General features: G+C 33.4%; 1 protein-coding gene across 1 annotated transcript; it reads left to right on the top strand.

The window, feature by feature from the left end:
• The first annotated feature begins 328 nt into the window (after positions 1-328).
• LOC123692456 lies at positions 329-18,503 on the top strand. The gene is made up of 9 exons (XM_045637206.1): positions 329-462; positions 8,611-8,718; positions 8,798-9,714; positions 9,843-9,967; positions 10,055-10,162; positions 11,027-11,190; positions 12,787-12,924; positions 14,071-14,155; positions 16,949-18,503. The coding sequence occupies exons 1-9, from the start codon at positions 403-405 to the stop codon at positions 17,056-17,058; spliced, it is 1,815 nt and encodes a 604-aa protein (XP_045493162.1). The 5' UTR covers positions 329-402; the 3' UTR covers positions 17,059-18,503.
• The last annotated feature ends 300 nt before the right edge of the window (positions 18,504-18,803 follow it).

Here is an 18,803-nt window from a genome sequence, read left to right as displayed (position 1 = left end):
TCTTCGCGCCTGGTCATGCCGGTGTAAACAAACCGCCATGTTGTTATGAATGACACGACGAATTTACAAGGTGAGTATTAACAATTATTCATAAACCCTTATAATTACTATTATACAGATTGCTTCAATAAATTCATTAAAATTTTCTCATTATTTACATTATTGAATTGTAACCTTGTTAGATTTTAAAAAGTTTTTAAGTTCATCTATTGACACTTGACGTCATGTCATGGTAATTTTTTAACCAATGGCGTTTCCCGCTCAACGGTCACGTGGTCTGAATTCTCCAATAGCAATGGAAGCCATTCTTTGTGTACCTTTTCACATACTAGTGAAATAAAACATTGTAGCCTATGGAGTGAGTGGTGTATATTTGTCAATTTCATGACGCTAAAAACGTAAATGTGTGAAATTCAGGATTATTCTATTGAGCATAAGGATATTTATGTTCATAAATATTCGGTAAGTGATATTTCGAACTTAAAATGTTATGAATATGTACTGATTAACCCGTATTTAGAGACGAGAAAGTATGTGTGATGTCCCGCTCTTTTTAATGTCATTGGGATATGTATTAATCATTTGGCCGCAAAAAATACAAAATATTTATGAGTGTTTTCTTATTTAATGTATTCCAAACATATCGGTACGATATTTCTACTTAGATAATTTGTTAATTGAACTAAAGTGGCGGGAAACCATTCCGTCTCATTACGTATTTGACAAGTTGTACATATTGAATTGAAAATAAAAAAAACATTATCATAATATAAGCTGGGAACTAATTTATCAGTGAATAAATAAGTGAGAGACAATCTGTAAACCTGAAATATATGTAGTAAAATCGTGGATTTTTACAAATTTAGTAGCTATATCGTAACGGACGAATTGTTACGTATTTTTTACTCCGTCTGTCTCGCTCGTTGATAGTTAGTGCAAGAAGGACAAAAATACATGTTATTATTATTATGTATTTCCAAAGTTATTTGTATGAAAAACAATTCATTATTGAATCGGTTAAATGTTTATAATATCATGCCTGCATAATATCATGATATTTATAAAATTACCACGTTAAATTTGTTCAATGCAATATTATTACATAGGGTAATTGCGCCAGTTCGCGTCCACTTAGTGCAGTTGGAAAGTTTGAAGGAGAAAATAAAAATGTTCCAGAACAAATTTCAACGCAAAATTTATGTAACGTGTTCATTACATAGTCTATTTTAAGATTTACTTTCAATTGTCTTGGAAATATCATGTGGTTTTTATTTATCTAGACAAATAGCAGAATTAGGCGTTTTACCCAGTTCGCGTCCAAAAATTCCAGTTTGCGTCCACCTGTGGACCAGTTCGCGTCCACCAGCTTAGAAAAGGAATTAAGAGTGTATTGGGTGATTTTTTATCAGATAAATGCAAATAAAAATTAGATTTTAATAAATTATTTATTTACGAATATAGTTATTTAATAAAAACCGGTCAAATGTGAGTGGGACTCGCACACCGAGGGTTCCGTATTAACCTGTTTTTTTTCATTTGTTTTAACTGCAAATGATTATTTTTTCAATGTTTCCCTTATTTGTGCTATAAGACGTTGCTTCGTACCAAACTTCAAGTGTCTGTGTTCATCTAAAGTACCCTGTAGGTTTTAGATTCCCTTGCGAATGTCGAAATTTGCGAAAATTTGCAGCATAAACGGCTGTATCTTTTGATTACTTTGGCTTATAAGTTTGATTTTTTCACTGCTTCAAGGGACCGTAGACTTGAGTATTCAATATAAATTTCAGCTTTATACCTCCACGCGTTACTGAGAAAAAGGGTCTTGACAGAAAGACAGACCGGCAGACGGACATACAGGATATCAAAGTGATCCTACAAGGATTCCGGTTTTTCCTTTTGAGGTTCGGAACCCTAAAATCAACATTCACTGTAAGGAAACTGGAAAAACTTATTTATATTTATCTTCTCATTATTATTAGAACTAAAAAATTAAAAATTAACAAAAAATAAAGTTACGTTATGTAAATAAATAATAATCAGTTCTGTTAAGATTACCTACCTACCCTATTTTTTAGTTTCTATTAAATTTATTTTTTGTTTATACTATTATTTTCTTAACCACAGACTTATTGACTCTCATTCTCAAAGACACTAGTCTGATTCTTAGAATACTCATTTTAAAATGAAAAAATAGCATAAAAATTATTTTATGTGAAAATTAAATTGTATGAAAATTTAAGTTATCAACTTGTAGTCTTAGTCAAAAATTTACAATCTATTTTAAATACATATTTTAACAAACAATTCATTGCTACGTAATGAAAAACAACGTGGACGCAATATGTTCTATTGTCATGCACTATAGGTATAGTTTGCGCCCACCGTGGACGCAAAATGGAAGTTGTACAAATTCGGTGTAGTAATTCGCGTCCACCTTATTTTAGCTATTAATTGTAAAAGTTATAAGCTGATTTATAATCCATACTATTCCATGTTTTGTTAGCAAAGTAAAGAAACAGTTACATATTCAAAAATTGACATTTAACAATAAGATACTTACCGTCAAACGCGACGCTGCGCACTATTTTTTTCTCAAAATCCCGCGCGTTTTAGCTCTTTCGTTTAATAGCCAAAATTAAATATTTTTTTTAAATAGGATAGGCGGTGCGCAGGCTTTTTTTGAATATGTGTGCATGTCTCTTATATATTGAGGTATTATCGGAAATTTTTCTTAGTACAATTTTACTTAAAGTATACTTATTTTCGTGAATTTTCTAAAAGATATCCGCAAAATGGACGCGAATAGGCATGTGGACGCGAACAGGCGCAATGACCCTATATAAAATGGCGCCAATTCGCCGTCAATGAACTTACTATGAACTATCGACGTGGAGTAGTTGTATGTAACCAAATCTATATGAATGATAATAGTATGCATAAGTCAGCAAAATTATTCTTTCAATACGTAAGAACTAAGAAGAGGTTTACCGACATTAGTTACCTGTATGAAAAAAAATCGGTAACAAAACTATTTTAAAATAATAAATAATCGAGGTATTTATAGCAGCTAATAAATCATCCCTTTTAAATCCATTATTCAGTTAAAATGGCAATTAAAATAACTTTTTCTTTATGAGGCTGTGTAAGTGTATTAAAGGTACCTACTACCTAGTATCGTTCCCACGGCCGGTTCTAAGCGAGAATTTCAAAACGTTGAACAATGAGTGCACTAAAGTCTATGTGTGTGTAAGCCCAACGATGTAAGATTGTAGTGGTGAAGGCGCCAAAGAGCAATAGTACCTAGTATTTTTTATTCGCTTCCTTGTACCTCGTAATATTTATTAATCAATATCTAAATGTCATTAAGTAGGTTAATAAAATAATAATAATAATACAGACGTGTGGCACTTGGGGGACTGCCGCGGTAAAGCATAGCATGCCTTCAAGTTACACCTCCGTGCCCGTTGGAGTGGGGAGCGTGAGGTTTTTTTCGTTACGAAATTTCTCGATTCGGTCCCCGCGCTCAAGGCCCGCGACAGAAGCTATGCAATAGCTTAGAAATTATTTTACATTTTAAGTACATACCTAGTACTTTCTCAATTTTATTTGTTTATTTTATAAATTTATACGTAAATACTACATAATATTATTAATTATACCTACGAGCATTTACACCTCATTACTAAAGAAATCTGAACAATACATACCTATTAGGGATGCGCCGAATACCGAATACATATTCGGTATTCGGCATATTCGGCATCTTTTTCACTATTCGTATTCGGCCGAATTATTCGGTTTAGGTGCCGAATATATTCGGTATGAGTATTTCTATTTTCTTGGCTATAGAACTAAATAAATAACTTCATATTATGAATGATTTATGTCATACTATACACAAGTCAAATAAATCCTATGAAGAATATTTGAACCTAAGGTATACAGGGTGTAATCGTTAAGTGTGCACAGGCGATTATTCCGTAACTATAACAGATATCAAAAAACCTTAAACTGATATTGAAAGTACTATACCTAATGAGTAAACTGACAATAATAATTTTTTTTATATAAAACGAGAAATATCCAAAAATGTTACATGAAACGCTCCCATACATTGTCCCATACAATGTTCGAGACGACATGTCGATTTGGAATACCATTGTATTCCACATCGAGCTCTATTTACAGTCTCTAAATGAACTTTCATTAAAATTTGCGAAATAATTATAGCACAAAATCAAATAACAAAGCAAAACCTTTCATATTAAATGTTTGAAATAGTCATATTTCATACTAAATGTATGGGAGCGTTTCATGTAACATTTTTGGATATTTCTCGTTTTATTTTTAAAAAGTTATTATTGTCATTTTACTCATTACTTTCAATATGAGTTAAAAGTTTTTTGATATCTGTAATAGTTATGGAATAATCGCCTGTGCACACTTAACGATTACACCCTGTATAAAATAAAACGATCATTACATTTCAAACCAACGTTTATTTTGTAAATTTACATCAACATAATTTAATCATGTTTATTATTAGAACTTAGTCAGTATTTAATATTTATAATACTTTAAATCCTGAAGTCTGAAGACAATGCTTTTAGTCCCAATAGAAAATGACATTACGTCCGCTCATATTGCAAACACTAACTTAAAGTAAAAATATAAAATTTTTAAACAATTTAAAAATTTTAATATTTTGTGCGAAGTTTCAACACAACTGAGACGGCACGGAGTGCGCGGGCGATATACGCGGGTGGCGGGCGGTGAGGTAAGGCTCGCTCGCCACCGAGCCGGCAGCTACTTGCGACCCGTTACTCGTTAGAACCGGTTTACGCATCAAAACACGTCAAAACATTGAACCGAATAATTCGGCCGAATATTCGGTTCGGTAAGGTTCTAACCGAATAGTATTCGGTATTCGGTTATTCGGTGAAACCACTATTCGGCGCATCTCTAATACCTATCTACTTAACATTACTTTATAAATTAATTTGTAGCCAATAGCTTATTACAGTATCTGGATTTCACTACTCTATGAAATGCATTCAACTAAAGGGCTGTTGTGGATGTGTGACTGTGCATATCCGTGTACGAATACTGCGCTGTCGCACACACCTGTAGTTTATTCCGTCAGCCGTTACACTCCCCTAATATTAACGGTTGGCGTTCAAACTTTAATTTATTTTAATTAAAACAAACACATCTTAGAAAATAGAGAATAAAAATAGTTCTCATCTCTTTTAATCAAGAATGCATGGTTTTAAAATAGGTAAGTAGGTAGGTACCTAGGTAGTTCAATTTCAAATATATAGGTAAATAGTATAATATGACTAGATAGATATCTAACTATAACACTTACCTAATAAATTTGATATACATAGGTACCTAATGAAATAATCATTCGGTTTAAAAGTAATGTGAATAGGGCAAAAGTGAGTTAAATAGCAATAAGTAATTTTAAATCATCTGAGTCATTCTTCAAGGTTGTTGATTAGTATATAAAAAAAATATCGAGGTTGTTGGCCTCTATAACTATGATAATTGACGTGAAAATCGAAATACTTAGGTATCTGGACACAAATATTTTCTATTACAATTCGAAATAAATAATATGAAACCATATTAACTATTCAATTTCTCATTTTATATTATCTAAAAACAAACACAGGAAAGTTTAAACAAATTCCGGTCTAGACATAACAAAATGTATAAAAGTTCTCGCAGTATATTCCAGTTTCCCTCCTTTCAAGCGGGGTCGGGGGCGAAGGGGACTGCGCCGTAGTATCCAATCGATACGGAACCCCTCCCTTGTCAACCACATTCTGCGCGCGCACGTGGAAAATTGTATAATTTTCGCGCCATCAACTTTATCAATTTCGTACGTTCATAATTGGTACCTACATTATATGTAAATTATTTATTTACCAAACTCGCTGAACGCTTGTAGGAAAAAATACATATTCAAATTTATGTATGATAGATAGATATTTTTTAGGAATTATTATCAGTTTTGTCTAGAGATATTAGTCAATTTGTAAAAGAGCATTCTACGATGAGTTCAAGGCGATCGCGCGCGGTCAGGTTCGAGGCCGCAGCGGGCCCCTTACGGCGCCTCCATACCCCCACTACTTCTGTTTCCACGATCTCTGAAATAATTACGTTAATCATAGTTCAAATTTCAGCGGTTGTATGATTTTGTTCGCTTCGCATTAGAAATGAGAAACAATACTGGGATTTTATATAACGTGTTTGGTAGGTTTGGTTATGAATTAGAATGTAGATTGTAGGTACTAGGTACTCGATATGCCTACCTGACGTTGTTGTTGGTCTAGACCCGATTTTTGGTAATAAGTTTGTAATACAAGGCTACTGAATTATTAACAAACTTACTATAAGTTCGTTGAACCGCTGTTTTTCTGTTAATAGCTAAATAAAAGTAGGTATAGGTAGGTACCTAGTTGTCTAAAAACGTGAATGGCATAGAAATTAGAGAACTTTACAAGATGACTTCACCTGGTCTAGCAGCAAATGTTAGTAACCATGACTGTTTAAAAATAATTTTATTAGTTCCTATTTCATATCGCACATAATCGAGATGAACTCTCAGTAATAAAGAGCGGGTTCATGGCCCTCTGTAGTGTGGCACTCAGGCACACAAGACGGATGCACAGACGTTTTCGGCCCGTGAAATACTTCGTACATGTGTCTGAGGCAAACGTGCTCACATGCACGATTGTAAGTCATTCTTATAATATGAGAAGTATGCAAATTTAAATATGTACCTACTCGTTTAACAAAACGGAACTATAGTATAGGTACCATATTTTGTAAGTCTTTATCCTGTTCTACAAGACAATTGAAGTAGCTAATAAGTAAAATTCGTAGTTTTATTTTTATATTCAATGCTTTGTTAATTTTATAAAGCAGTCAAATATGCTAGCTTATTTCAAAGGGCGCGTTGTGGCGGCTGCAATGTCATTAGGGGTCGATTTTACCCTCTTTCGACATTATCGTTGTCTCGTTCTGACACCCTTTACCATGTTTATCTCTTTCGTGCTCATAAATTGTAGCGTCAACAGAATAAATAAGCATACAAATAACTTTATTATATGTATTTTAGTGATTAATTATTACATTTAATGCGATTTTATGTAAAATGAGTCTAATAATACATTATATAACTTTTTTGATATCGCACGTGGGAAACAAGTCGAAGTAATCGTAACCTATATTTGTAAAACACTCGTTATTTGAGCCTTATTACAATTTGCACGTTCCGCATTTATAATCGCAATAATATGCAGAAACTTGAAATATTTGTATACAATCATTAAACGTCTCGAGATAACGATTAGGAAAGTAAACACAAAAAATACTTTAATATAAACATCACCTATAGATAACGTGGTCGTTTCTGTTATCTGTCAATGCACCCGATTATGATTTTACGTACAAAAACAATATTATTATTTACTAACGTAAATTGCATTACAAGTTACAACCAAATTTTTGTTTGTCATGAAAAGAATAAATAGGTACTTACATAGCGAATTATATGTACCTATATATTATTATATGTTTTATTTTCAACGTTAAAGGGATCGGAACAGGTAACAAAAGATCGGTCGCTGCACACCTGTCGTTAAATTTTTAACTTCGCTATAGAGCTACAGAGTTCCGACAAGAATTTTATAAATAAATGTTTTATGAACTTAATCTACTATTGCCGGTATTACAAGGTTATCACAAAAATATATAAGGTATATATAGTTAGCATAGCATATATTATTTAAGTATGTAATAATTCCTCCCTTTCAGCTATTATTAAAAGTATACCCTTCAAAAACGTCCTAAACGTAGCAAGCATTTCTTTTTAAAGGATTTTTTACGATAGTATACCGTAAACTTAATTACTTATTATCAAATGAAGATGAAAATAAAAATGCTTATCTTAAATGGAGTACATATTTCGAACACCAGATCCAGTTTATTTATAGTAACCATACGTAATGTTTTGGACAAAAAATATTGACCCGAAACGTGGAAGGAACGACTCCACTTGCGTTAAAACGTTTTTTGTTCTCGTCTAGGTAGCCAACTATCCAGAATGGTTCCTCAAACAACAATGTCTTTGTTGATGTAGGTCTTTGTTAAGATACATAATGACTTTCTTAGTACCAAGATCTTTAGCCCATGTGTCGTCACAAATAACATGACCGTAATTTTTTTATTTTAACGAAGCTTTCACTAATTAATAATGTCAAGAAAATCAAAAATAGTGCCTATATTTCAATACATAAAAAAGATGTTTCCATTTAGTAAGGAGCTTTCCTTTTTCAATGAGTGTAAAGGAGACGGCAATAAAAACAACTACACAGTTCAGTGATAGGGCATTGCATACCAACATAAGACAAAAACTGGTTTCCGTTCCGAGTAGTGGAATCCGTCCCTCGCCCGTCCCACTGTCTCGTCTCGACGATGGGAACTATTTATATTGTACGAAAGAAAAATGGCGCGAAAATTTTACTCTGTCGAATTATAGTATAGAATGGATAGAATAGAATGGATGATTTATTAATTAGATATTGATTTTTGTTATAGGCGTGTTTAGACATGGATTTGTACATCACCGACTCACTCCAGGACATGCTGGACATGGACATAAAAAATGAAATAGCAACAGATTTAAGCAGCATAACAGATTTTTCCGTTAGTATTAATTGTTTATATAATTATAAAATTATACACAACATCTGTTATGAAACTAACAAAAACATTTGTATTCCAGGATTCATTAGGATTAAATTTCTCAGAAATGCCGCCCTTACTCGATATGGACACAGATAATTCTGTAACGTGGCTCAATAACTCCTCGTCGAGTTTCGTACACAATCTTGATTTATACGGAAGCGAGGCAAATGCAGTGATGGTCAATCCAAATTCAGTTATGCCGTCGACATTTGCCGAAACTCCTGTAAAAAGCGTCGTCAAAGAGGAAGCTTCCAACTTGTTGTTAACATCTGCTGCGAACAATGATCTAAACCAGAACACTTCGCTATCGAGTCCAAAGGAAGAAAAAAGTCATTTAACATTTTCACCGAACGCAATTAAAGTAACAAAACCGCAAGAAGATGATACGACGTCGAAAAGACAAACCGAGGAAGCTACGCAGATGGTTATTTACGTGCGGAAACAAGACAAGAATGTTGTGAAGGATTTGTTAAAGGATCTAGACACCAGTAAGATGAAGTTGAACACGAGCTCAACGGTAACGCCGCTTACGCGGATAAAGACAAATCAAACTGAAATTATTAAAGTAAATAACAAGAACTGTTCAATTTTAAACACTAGCCATAAGATAACACAACAAATAGGTGCTAAGACAATAATTTCGGGTAATATACACATACTGGACGCTCAGCAATCTAGGACAATTTTAGCGAATGGTAATAAAAATCAAGCGACAATATTAATTGATAATTCGTCGCTGAGTAATAGTAGGCAAATAATAAAGACATCGGTCGGTGGGACATATACGGTCGAAAATAGTCAAGCGAAATATGTAAATACTACTAGTAATAAAAATAATAATGCTGTGGGCGAGTTTCCCAAGCCCGCCTATTCGTATTCCTGTTTAATAGCGATGGCGCTGAAGAATTCTAGAACGGGAAGTCTACCTGTTTCTGAGATCTATAATTTTATGTGGTAAGTTTTTCTATTAAATTCCTCATCAATTACTGTCTATTTGTTTTGTAACTTATCAACAAGAAAGTTTTTAAAGATAGTGTTTCTCCTTTTTATCTGTATAAAATAGTGGTGATTTTTTTTTCCAGTCAACACTTTCCATACTTTAAAACGGCTCCTAATGGTTGGAAAAATTCTGTAAGGCATAACTTAAGTTTAAATAAATGCTTCGAAAAAATTGAAAAACCATCAAGTAATGGAAGCCAACGAAAAGGTAATAAAGAAATTATTGTAAATAAATATTATATCAATAAAAAAGTAGAAAAAATGTCTTTAATTAAAAATTAATTGTTTATTTTAGGATGTTTATGGGCTATGAACCCATCAAAAGTGGGCAAAATGGACGAAGAAGTTCAAAAGTGGTCAAGAAAGGATCCTCAAGCCATCAAAAAAGCTATGATATATCCTGGTGCGTGACACATTGTAATATTTGTCAAAATATAATACATATACCTACTCAATAGAGCTTCACGAGGAAAAAACATACAAATTGCACTTTTGTTTGTTCCAATTCTTCACAATACGACGTCTTATAAAGTAACTCACGTGTCCTTACTTTCCTTTATTTAAACTTTTTCAAAGAATTTTCACAAAAACATTTATTGACAACACTTTGTGAAGGGCAATGTTGGAACAATTACTACGTAAGAAGTACATACTGCCTCATTCAGTTTTATGGTTTCTTGTTTAATAATGTACCCTTAAAGGAAGCGATTTATGGTGTTTTTCGGGTATAAATTAAGTTGTTTCACGCAATAAGTATCATGAACTTTTAAGAGCACTTTTTTTTGCAACTGCACTCTTGACTTAAGGCAAAGAATTTAAATTATTGTCATTTAATAACGCAATATTCCAAATGCAGTCTTCAGAATTCGATTAAATAAAATTGTAGTTAAAAAAGTATTAACGACACGGTCCATAATAATAAATTGAAAGTTAACAAACTTCCAATGCACGAAAATCAATAATGTATGAAAAGGATACACTAAAAATATTGGGTTTCAAAACGGCATTGACCATTTATAAGCCGCGCTCTTTCTCACTCACATATAAAGCAAGATCACATAATATTATGGCTCGCCTAAAAAACCAACAATGAAATTTTTTGAAATCGTTCCGGTAATTACTGAGATTAGCGCGTTCAAACAAATATAAGAACACACTTCAGGTTTTTCTTATTAGTATAGAAGATACCCAAATCTCAATACACATATACATTGATAACATTATCATATATCATAACATTATTTTAATCAAAAGCTTGCAATTTCAGATAGTCTAGAAGCGCTAGAACGTGGCGAGATGAAGTATTCCGGGTTCGGCAGTGACACAGAGGCGGAGGATGACGCTGATGTTGATGGTGATCCCGATCTAGATCCAGATCTAGAGATAGATCCTGAGGTCAAGGAAGAGGTGGATGACACGCTGGTGGAGCAGGTATATTTCATATGATCATTAAAAAAATACATACATGCGACTAGAACGTCTCCTTTTGTTTTTGGAAGTCGTAAAATAAGTAAATCTATAATATGAATAACTATGGGTATGATAATATTTAACTCAAACGCTTTATAAATGAGAATTTGTCTACACTATTTTCTTGTAGAGAGATTTAAGTCCATAATAAGTGATAATAATGTGTATTTAATAGGGTTCTTCGTATTTGCTCAAAAATGAGTTCTATCTAAAATATACGAAAAATAATACTTGTTGCTGCTAGTAGTTGCTGTAGCTCTTGAGCGCATGCTTGAAACTGTGTGTGTTTGTCACAAAAGAATGTGAATTTGAGAAGAGCAGCCACTTAGTGTTAGCTTGTTTTCATTTAACTGTAAATTGAAAATTTACACAGTTTATTTATTATCATTATTTGATATTGTATGAACTCAAAACGCATTTAATAAATTACAATCATATCGCCGTTACGAATAAAAAATGAGGACATACTTCAGTTTAAATCTGATGGTTACTGGAGAATATTAATTTATTACATACAGTCTTAGTCATCAACGTTACGGATATTGTTTAAAATACTGAGAAAAGCTGATAAAACAACAATAAACAAAAAAGGTCACAATGGACATCTGCAAATAAAGTTAAAAAATGTGCATTATTTGTTTATCCTCTGTGAGTGACCTCACGAGAATGTAAATGTGATCGAGCCAATGTCAAGACTAAATGTAAATAATTTTTGAATTGTCTCGCACGATATTGACATTTATTTTTTAATTATTATTATAGATTATTATAAATAATGCTGTGTTTGTACGCCTACGTTTTATAAGTTTAATATCAGTGTGTTATTAATAACGACACTCATAGGATAAAAATATGATGCGTCATAACTATACGTATCGCGTTACAGTTTTTATTTCTTACGGTGTAATCAAATCTGTTTTGAATAAATACGCGTAAGGGGATACTGTATTCCTTTTTTTAAAGGAAATCATTGAATTCATTCATGTTTGACGTTCTTACGTTGATATATTGTGACCACATCCAAATTACTATACAATTACTATTTATGCGTTTATATCACCAATACAATAATACAATTATACAAAATTCTTGTGTCTGAACGTTGTAATAATGATAAGAAAACTTTCAAAGTTAATTTTTGTATTATTTTTTTTTGGTCTGTATTTTTATTTTTTGGGAAATGGGAAATAGATTGAAACATAAATGATGATGAAAATGCTGATGCTCATAATATCTATCAATAGGTACAATTACTACATACTCACAATTTACATTTTACATTCATCCTGGTTTAGATGCAAATGGATGTACAAAAAAAGTCTCCTAACTTGTATCAAATATCATCTTGTCACCTAGTTCTTTAAAACTTGAATCCCAGCTATTCCTTAACCCAACCAAAATTTTCTTCTGATTCTTAAATAATGAACTTTTATTTCGTCGTCGTCGTCGTCGTCGTCGTCTTTTCAGCCGTGGGACGTCCACTGCTGGACAAAGGCCTCCCTCAAGGAACTTATATTTATTCAACCTTTATTTATTTATACTATTATTTGTTCTCAGGAGGTATCAGACCAAGAGCTAGAAGTGGAAGAAGTGGTAGAAGGTACTGGAATGGTGGGAACGTACAGACTGCTGGCTGGCGGACCCGCGCTGTCCTACGTTACGGATGACTGCGTGGATGAACCCAGTGATGTTGAGGTATGGGAAATATTTTATTTAAAAAAGAGCATGTGTGCCGAGTACACATGTCAGAAGTGAAACTTCTTTGGCAAGATTTAAAGGTACCAAAATCGTCGTCTTACTCCATGACGTGACGGCATTGCCATGACGCGACCTTGAAATTTTACTCTCAACGCGCCTAAAGAAGTTTCACTTTAAAATATCTTTATCTATACGAATATGTTATACTAGCTTTCTACCCGCGCCTGCGCCTGCGTAGCTTTTAACTGACAATTTAACAAAATTGCTTTTATTGCACATAATATTGGCATATCTCAATGCAGTAATAGATATGCTAGTGGTTTGGGCGTGAAAAAAATACAGAAACAGACAAAGACAAAGTTGCTTTCGCATTTATAATATTAGTAGGTAGGGATTATAAAAAGATAAGTTTGTGAGTCTGTTATATTGTACATCTGCTCTGAACATACATAATAATATTCATCGTGCCTGTAATTTAATAAGTTGTTCAGTAGTTCTCCTGATGCAGAATCGGTATATATCGGCATATATACCAATATCGGTATAATCGGCCTATAAACTAAGACCGGGTTCTTCATAGATGTGCTTACATTAACCTTGAAAGTCAAAATTTTGGAGACACGTCTTATGTTGCGAAATTTTGCACACCGGAAGCGGGCGAAAATATATGTACATAATTTCAGTCCGAAATCCTTAGCAACCATATTTATTTATTTATTTATTTATAACTCTTTATTGTACAAAGCAATTTAAGACATGTGGTACAGACTAATAAGGTACAACAATTTTGCACAATAGGCGGCCTTATTGCTACACAGCAATCTCTTCCACACAATAAATGATTTGAATTGAACTATTATACAATCATGTCGACACATACACGGAATTTAACGTTAAAATTTTTCCTCTTTATCCAAACTTAATACATATCATAAATGCAAAAGTAATTTTGTCTGTCCCTTCTTTAATCCTAAACCACTGAACCAATTTGTTATTTGTAAGGCTATTTGAATGAAATTATTATCCTTCGTCTACAGTCTACACAAGCGAAGCTGCGGACGGAAAGCTAGTTTAATATAATTTTATCGATTCATTCATAATTTTAATTTTTATAACTATATTTAATTTTGATTCTCTCTATAGGTGCTCGACCAATCGTACGATGATATCGACATCGACGAAATGAAACCCGTCAAACTCGATCTGTCCTTTACGGAAAACTATACGAGTGAGTATTTGTGAATTGTATAAGCTTTTTTTTTTTTTTTTTTTTATGCTATAGGATAGCAACCGAGCAGACGCGTCGCCTGGTGTTAAGCGATACACGCCGCCCATAAGCATACACTCCACTGGGAAGTGGATGTGTTGCTATCCTTAAAGGGATTTGGAAGGATTTAGGGAGAAGGGGCGAGGATGGGAGGGAATGAGGATAGGGAAGGAGAGGATGGGTAGGGGATGGGAAGGGATGTGGGCCTCCGGACCCCTCACTCACCGTACGGAACGCGACAGTAAACTGTCACTATGGCGCCGATATTCTGTGAGGGTGTGGTACCTTCCCCGGTGCGAGCGTGGCCCAGTTCGTGCCGAAGCATGCTCGACTCCCACTTCCAACCACTTTTGTCCTTGTGTACCTTCATGTAGACTTCCTACGTGAATCAGAATTAATTTTTACAAGTATTGAAGCCCTAAAATATGTTAAAGAAACTGTATTTAACAACATAGGCTTTCAAGTACGAAGTACAGGGTGGTTCTAAATTACGTTGACAAATTTCAAAATAATAAATTACAAAAATGGGACATGCTGCGTTGCTTTTGTTTTTTAATTATTATTTTCACATGTTTTGGCGCCAACTTAAAGTTATTTGTGAAGAGAATAAATTAAAAATTAGTCATTTTTTACTATGTCTGCTCAACGAGGTGCAATAATATCCTTATATGAGGCTGGTAAGCGGCAGTGCGCGGTAGTGCGACTTCTCGGTATCAGTCGGCAGTTAGTTTCTTCTGCTATTAAACGCTACGATGAGCTTGGCCATCATGGTAACTGTCTGGGAAGAGGCAGAAAAAGAACTGTAAAGACGCCTAGGCTTCGACATATCGTCAAACAAAGATAGACCCGCAATTCACAAGCCAAGGTAAGAAAAATGGCTCGAGATTTAGGTGTAAGTCATTCAACGTTACAACGAGTTGTTAAAAATGAGCTCAAGTTAACAGCATACAAGCTTCGAAAAGCGCAGCGGTTGGATGATAAAGATAAAAAAATACGCCTTGAAAGATGTCGCTTACTGAAAGCGCGCTCCGCTGGTGAAGCGTGGAAAAATATTTTTTTCACCGATGAAAAAATTTTTCAGATTGAACAGTCTCATAACCGCCAAAACGATAAAGTTTACTCTTCTAGTCGCCCTGGAGCCACAGCAATTATCCCCCATCGGCATAGACCGGATTCAGTCATGGTTTGGCGTGGCATTTGCTCAACAGGCAAAACTCCTCTCGTTTTCGTAAAAAAAGGTGTGAAAATGAATCAAGAAATAAACCGACGCGATATTTTAGAGAGTGTAGTTCTTCCTTGGAGCCAGTAGCACTTCGGTGACCAACCGTGGACTTTTCAACATGACTCTACTGCATCTCACAGGGCCTCAAATGTACAGTAGTGATGTATGGACCATTTCCCAGAGTTCATAAGTTCCAAGGAATGGCCTCCATTTTCACCAGACCTTAATCGAATGGATTTCAGCGTATGGTCAATTCTAGAGGCGAAGGCCTGTGCAACATCACACAGAAGTGTAGACGCGCTGAAGGCAACACTTACTCGTGAGTGGGACAAAATATCTGAAGAGGAGGTACGGAAAATCGTCGAAAACTTCAGAAAACGTTTAAGCCTTTGTATTAAAGCTAAAGGTGGTTATTTTGAAAACAAATAGATATTTACATTAAAATGATACTGTATTTTTATTATTTAGTAGTCACAGATATACTGTATAAAAGAAAAATAAAATAAATCGTAAAATAAGTTGTCAACGTATTTCAGAGCCACCCTGTAATGTTTTATAGATGCTTTTTTATTTTTTAACCGACTTCAAAAAAAGGAGGAGGTTATCAATTCGGCCGGTATGTTTATTTTTTTATGTACACCGATTACTCCGAGGTTTCTGAACCGATTTACGTGCTTTTTTTTATTCGATGCGGGATGGTGTCGAATTGGTCCCATAAAAATTTTATTCGGATAGGCCCAGTAGTTTTTATTTTATGAGCATTTTTGTCTGTATTTTTAAATGTTGCAAGTGCAAGGTTGAAGTCGGTTGTTTTTAACGCAGTTATAATATAGACTTGTTTATATGACTCTAGCTGTTATATTTAAATTAAATATGTACTTACTCAGAATGAGTAAGTACATATTTAATCCTCATCACAATAAGATGTAAATAGGTATGTAATGTAAAAAACTAAATGTACATAATTAAAAAAAGAAAGGACGTTCTTTGTTACGGCTAAACTAAAGAATTTTGCATTCCTTATGTCAAAGAATATTTTCGTTACAATAAAGATAACATTGATGATACTGTGACTGTCGTGGTCTTGTTGAAAACTTAGAGCATTAAACCAATGTTGAAAACAAGTTAACTTCAAAAGTTGATGCTAATTAATATTGATAAAATTACTGAGTCTGGTGTTTATTTTCTACCGACTTCAAATAAAGGAGGAGGTTCTAAATCCGACTGTAACCGAAAAACTAAAATGTTTTTTTTTTGGGTTCCTTACCTCAGAACCACCAGTTTCATCCACGGACAAAACTACGAGGACTCAAAACTTTTGTTCGCTATTTCAAGGCTTTCGTCTTCCTTTTTTTTTATTTACCATAGCCTAAGTCTTGAACTTTTTTCATCTAGATGGCATGATCGTGATACACAGACACACATATTTCGCATTTTCAATAGTGACCCAGTCCTCCCTTATTAGGTGCTACTACAAAGTTAGAAAATGTTTTATATTTAACTGTCATTATAATGTGAATGTCTTGTTTCAGTCCAACCAGCCAAGCGCGCGAAGACCAGCTTCATCTACCAACCCCTGACGCCACAGTCGCACACGAGCCGACGGAAAACGCCGCTCGTCAACCGAGTGGCTCTAGTTTAATTCGATTTAATCAATTGTGATCCACGGAGGCCATCCTCCTAGTTAAGTGATTGTGAATGTGGTTTGAACTGTTGTGATAGTGACACGAACACTCGTTACATTATGTACACTGAAACGTCTCGTGATGTCCTATTTTTTTGTGTATTGTGTCGACAATTTTCGGTAGCCGGTAAGTAGGATTACTATTGTGAGTACAAAACGTGAATATTAAATTTTGCTACTCTGTTCGTACTTTTTTTACTATGTAGCATTAGGTATAGTTTAATTCATTAAGTAATGTTTCGTGAATAGCGTATCGTAGGAAGAACTATAGCGGGTATTTTACTAAAGATCCCACCGCTTGTAAATATTAAATGTAATTGCTTTGTTGACACTGGCAGTTTATGTCGACTAGGCATTTCTGAATCCAATATAATATTATGTCCATATAACGCTTTAAATGTATTCTCTAAACAATCCATTTTATAGAATACATTTGATCATCATGTACCTCTCTATTAGGCCTAGGATTATGTATAATTATGTCTCAAATTAAGCTTTATAATTAAAAATTAGAATAATTGTTTGAAATAATATCTTTTAAGGAATTTAATTGCTATCATTCACAACTACGCAGTATTAGACATCAAAACTATCATTAATTGAATTCCTTAAAAAAGTTTATTTCAATTGTACTAATAACTTACTGCTTTTATGTGAATAGGCTATTAAAGTATATAATATAAATTGGGTTTAGTTATGACTAGTGATAAGTCTTAGTTTGTATTGTTTGTTCTTATATCACTCTGAATATGTAAGTTGGTTACAGCTCGGAATTTTATAAGAACTTAGCATTTACTAATTTAATAATATGTATTAGAATTAAAAATTAATACAGAATTTTTGTATGAACTTTAACACAACATAATAACTGAGTAGATAAAATAAGGTGGCAAAATGTAACTGAAATGAATTAAAAATGTGTTAGATAATAATCAATTGCTATAAAATTATGGGTTTGGAATTGGAATAGGCATTATTCTATTGACTGAATTCATTATATTCATAATTTTAGTAATCTTAGTGTGAAAATCATTCATTATTAGAATACACTGGTTTAATTCGGATCTTATACTGATATATAAGTTAGATATAAATTGGTAAAGCATCAGCACTAATATTATGTTTCTCCAATCTACTTATTTTTTGTATCAAATCATTATTGTTTTTACGGTGCAAATACGTATTTTTGTTCAACTTAAAGGTGCCTTTGGGCTAGTCCTATTTTGATTTCTTTTATGATACAATAATGTTTGTTCTCTTGATTATGATAATGTGTTGAATTATTCTGTTATACATGTACATAATATTTGAGTTGAATGTATTTGTTTAAATACAAAAACATCATCTTCATTTATTATATTAAACTAAATTTTTTTAAGGAGTTGTGGGATAACAGCAATTGTCTAAAGTTTCCTACAAATTGCATAAGTATCACCCATTAAGCTATTGTGCGGTATCACAAAGAAAAATAGAAATTGTGAAAATAATAAATGTATGTACTTATAGTTGCAAAAGGGTTGTATTATTTAAAATTTGTTGATTTTTTCCAATCATTGGTGAATTTTTACAAAGATCAAATATGTGGAATATGAAACTAGTTAAGTATACTATGTCTAGATTTTAAGACGTAGAATATCTCACTGCCAGTATTTCAACATTAATCTAAAGTGTTAGAACTAAAAATAGTTTTAGTTAAGTAGCTC

The sequence above is a fragment of the Colias croceus genome, chromosome 6, assembly GCF_905220415.1.
Source record: "Colias croceus chromosome 6, ilColCroc2.1".
Lineage (NCBI taxonomy): Eukaryota > Metazoa > Arthropoda > Insecta > Lepidoptera > Pieridae > Colias > Colias croceus.
This window is presented reverse-complemented; position numbering and strand designations above follow the sequence as displayed.

What these genes read in the sequence shown, in the direction of transcription:
- LOC123692456 (XM_045637206.1), top strand. Translation starts at nt 403, where the DNA reads ATGTGTGAAATTCAGGATTATTCTATTGAGCATAAGGATATTTATGTT. An exon ending in GCAGCATAACAGATTTTTCC is followed by an intron (nt 8,719 to 8,797) that starts GTTAGTATTAAT and finishes TTTGTATTCCAG; the next exon opens with GATTCATTAGGATTAAATTT. An exon ending in TAATGGAAGCCAACGAAAAG is followed by an intron (nt 9,968 to 10,054) that starts GTAATAAAGAAA and finishes TGTTTATTTTAG; the next exon opens with GATGTTTATGGGCTATGAAC.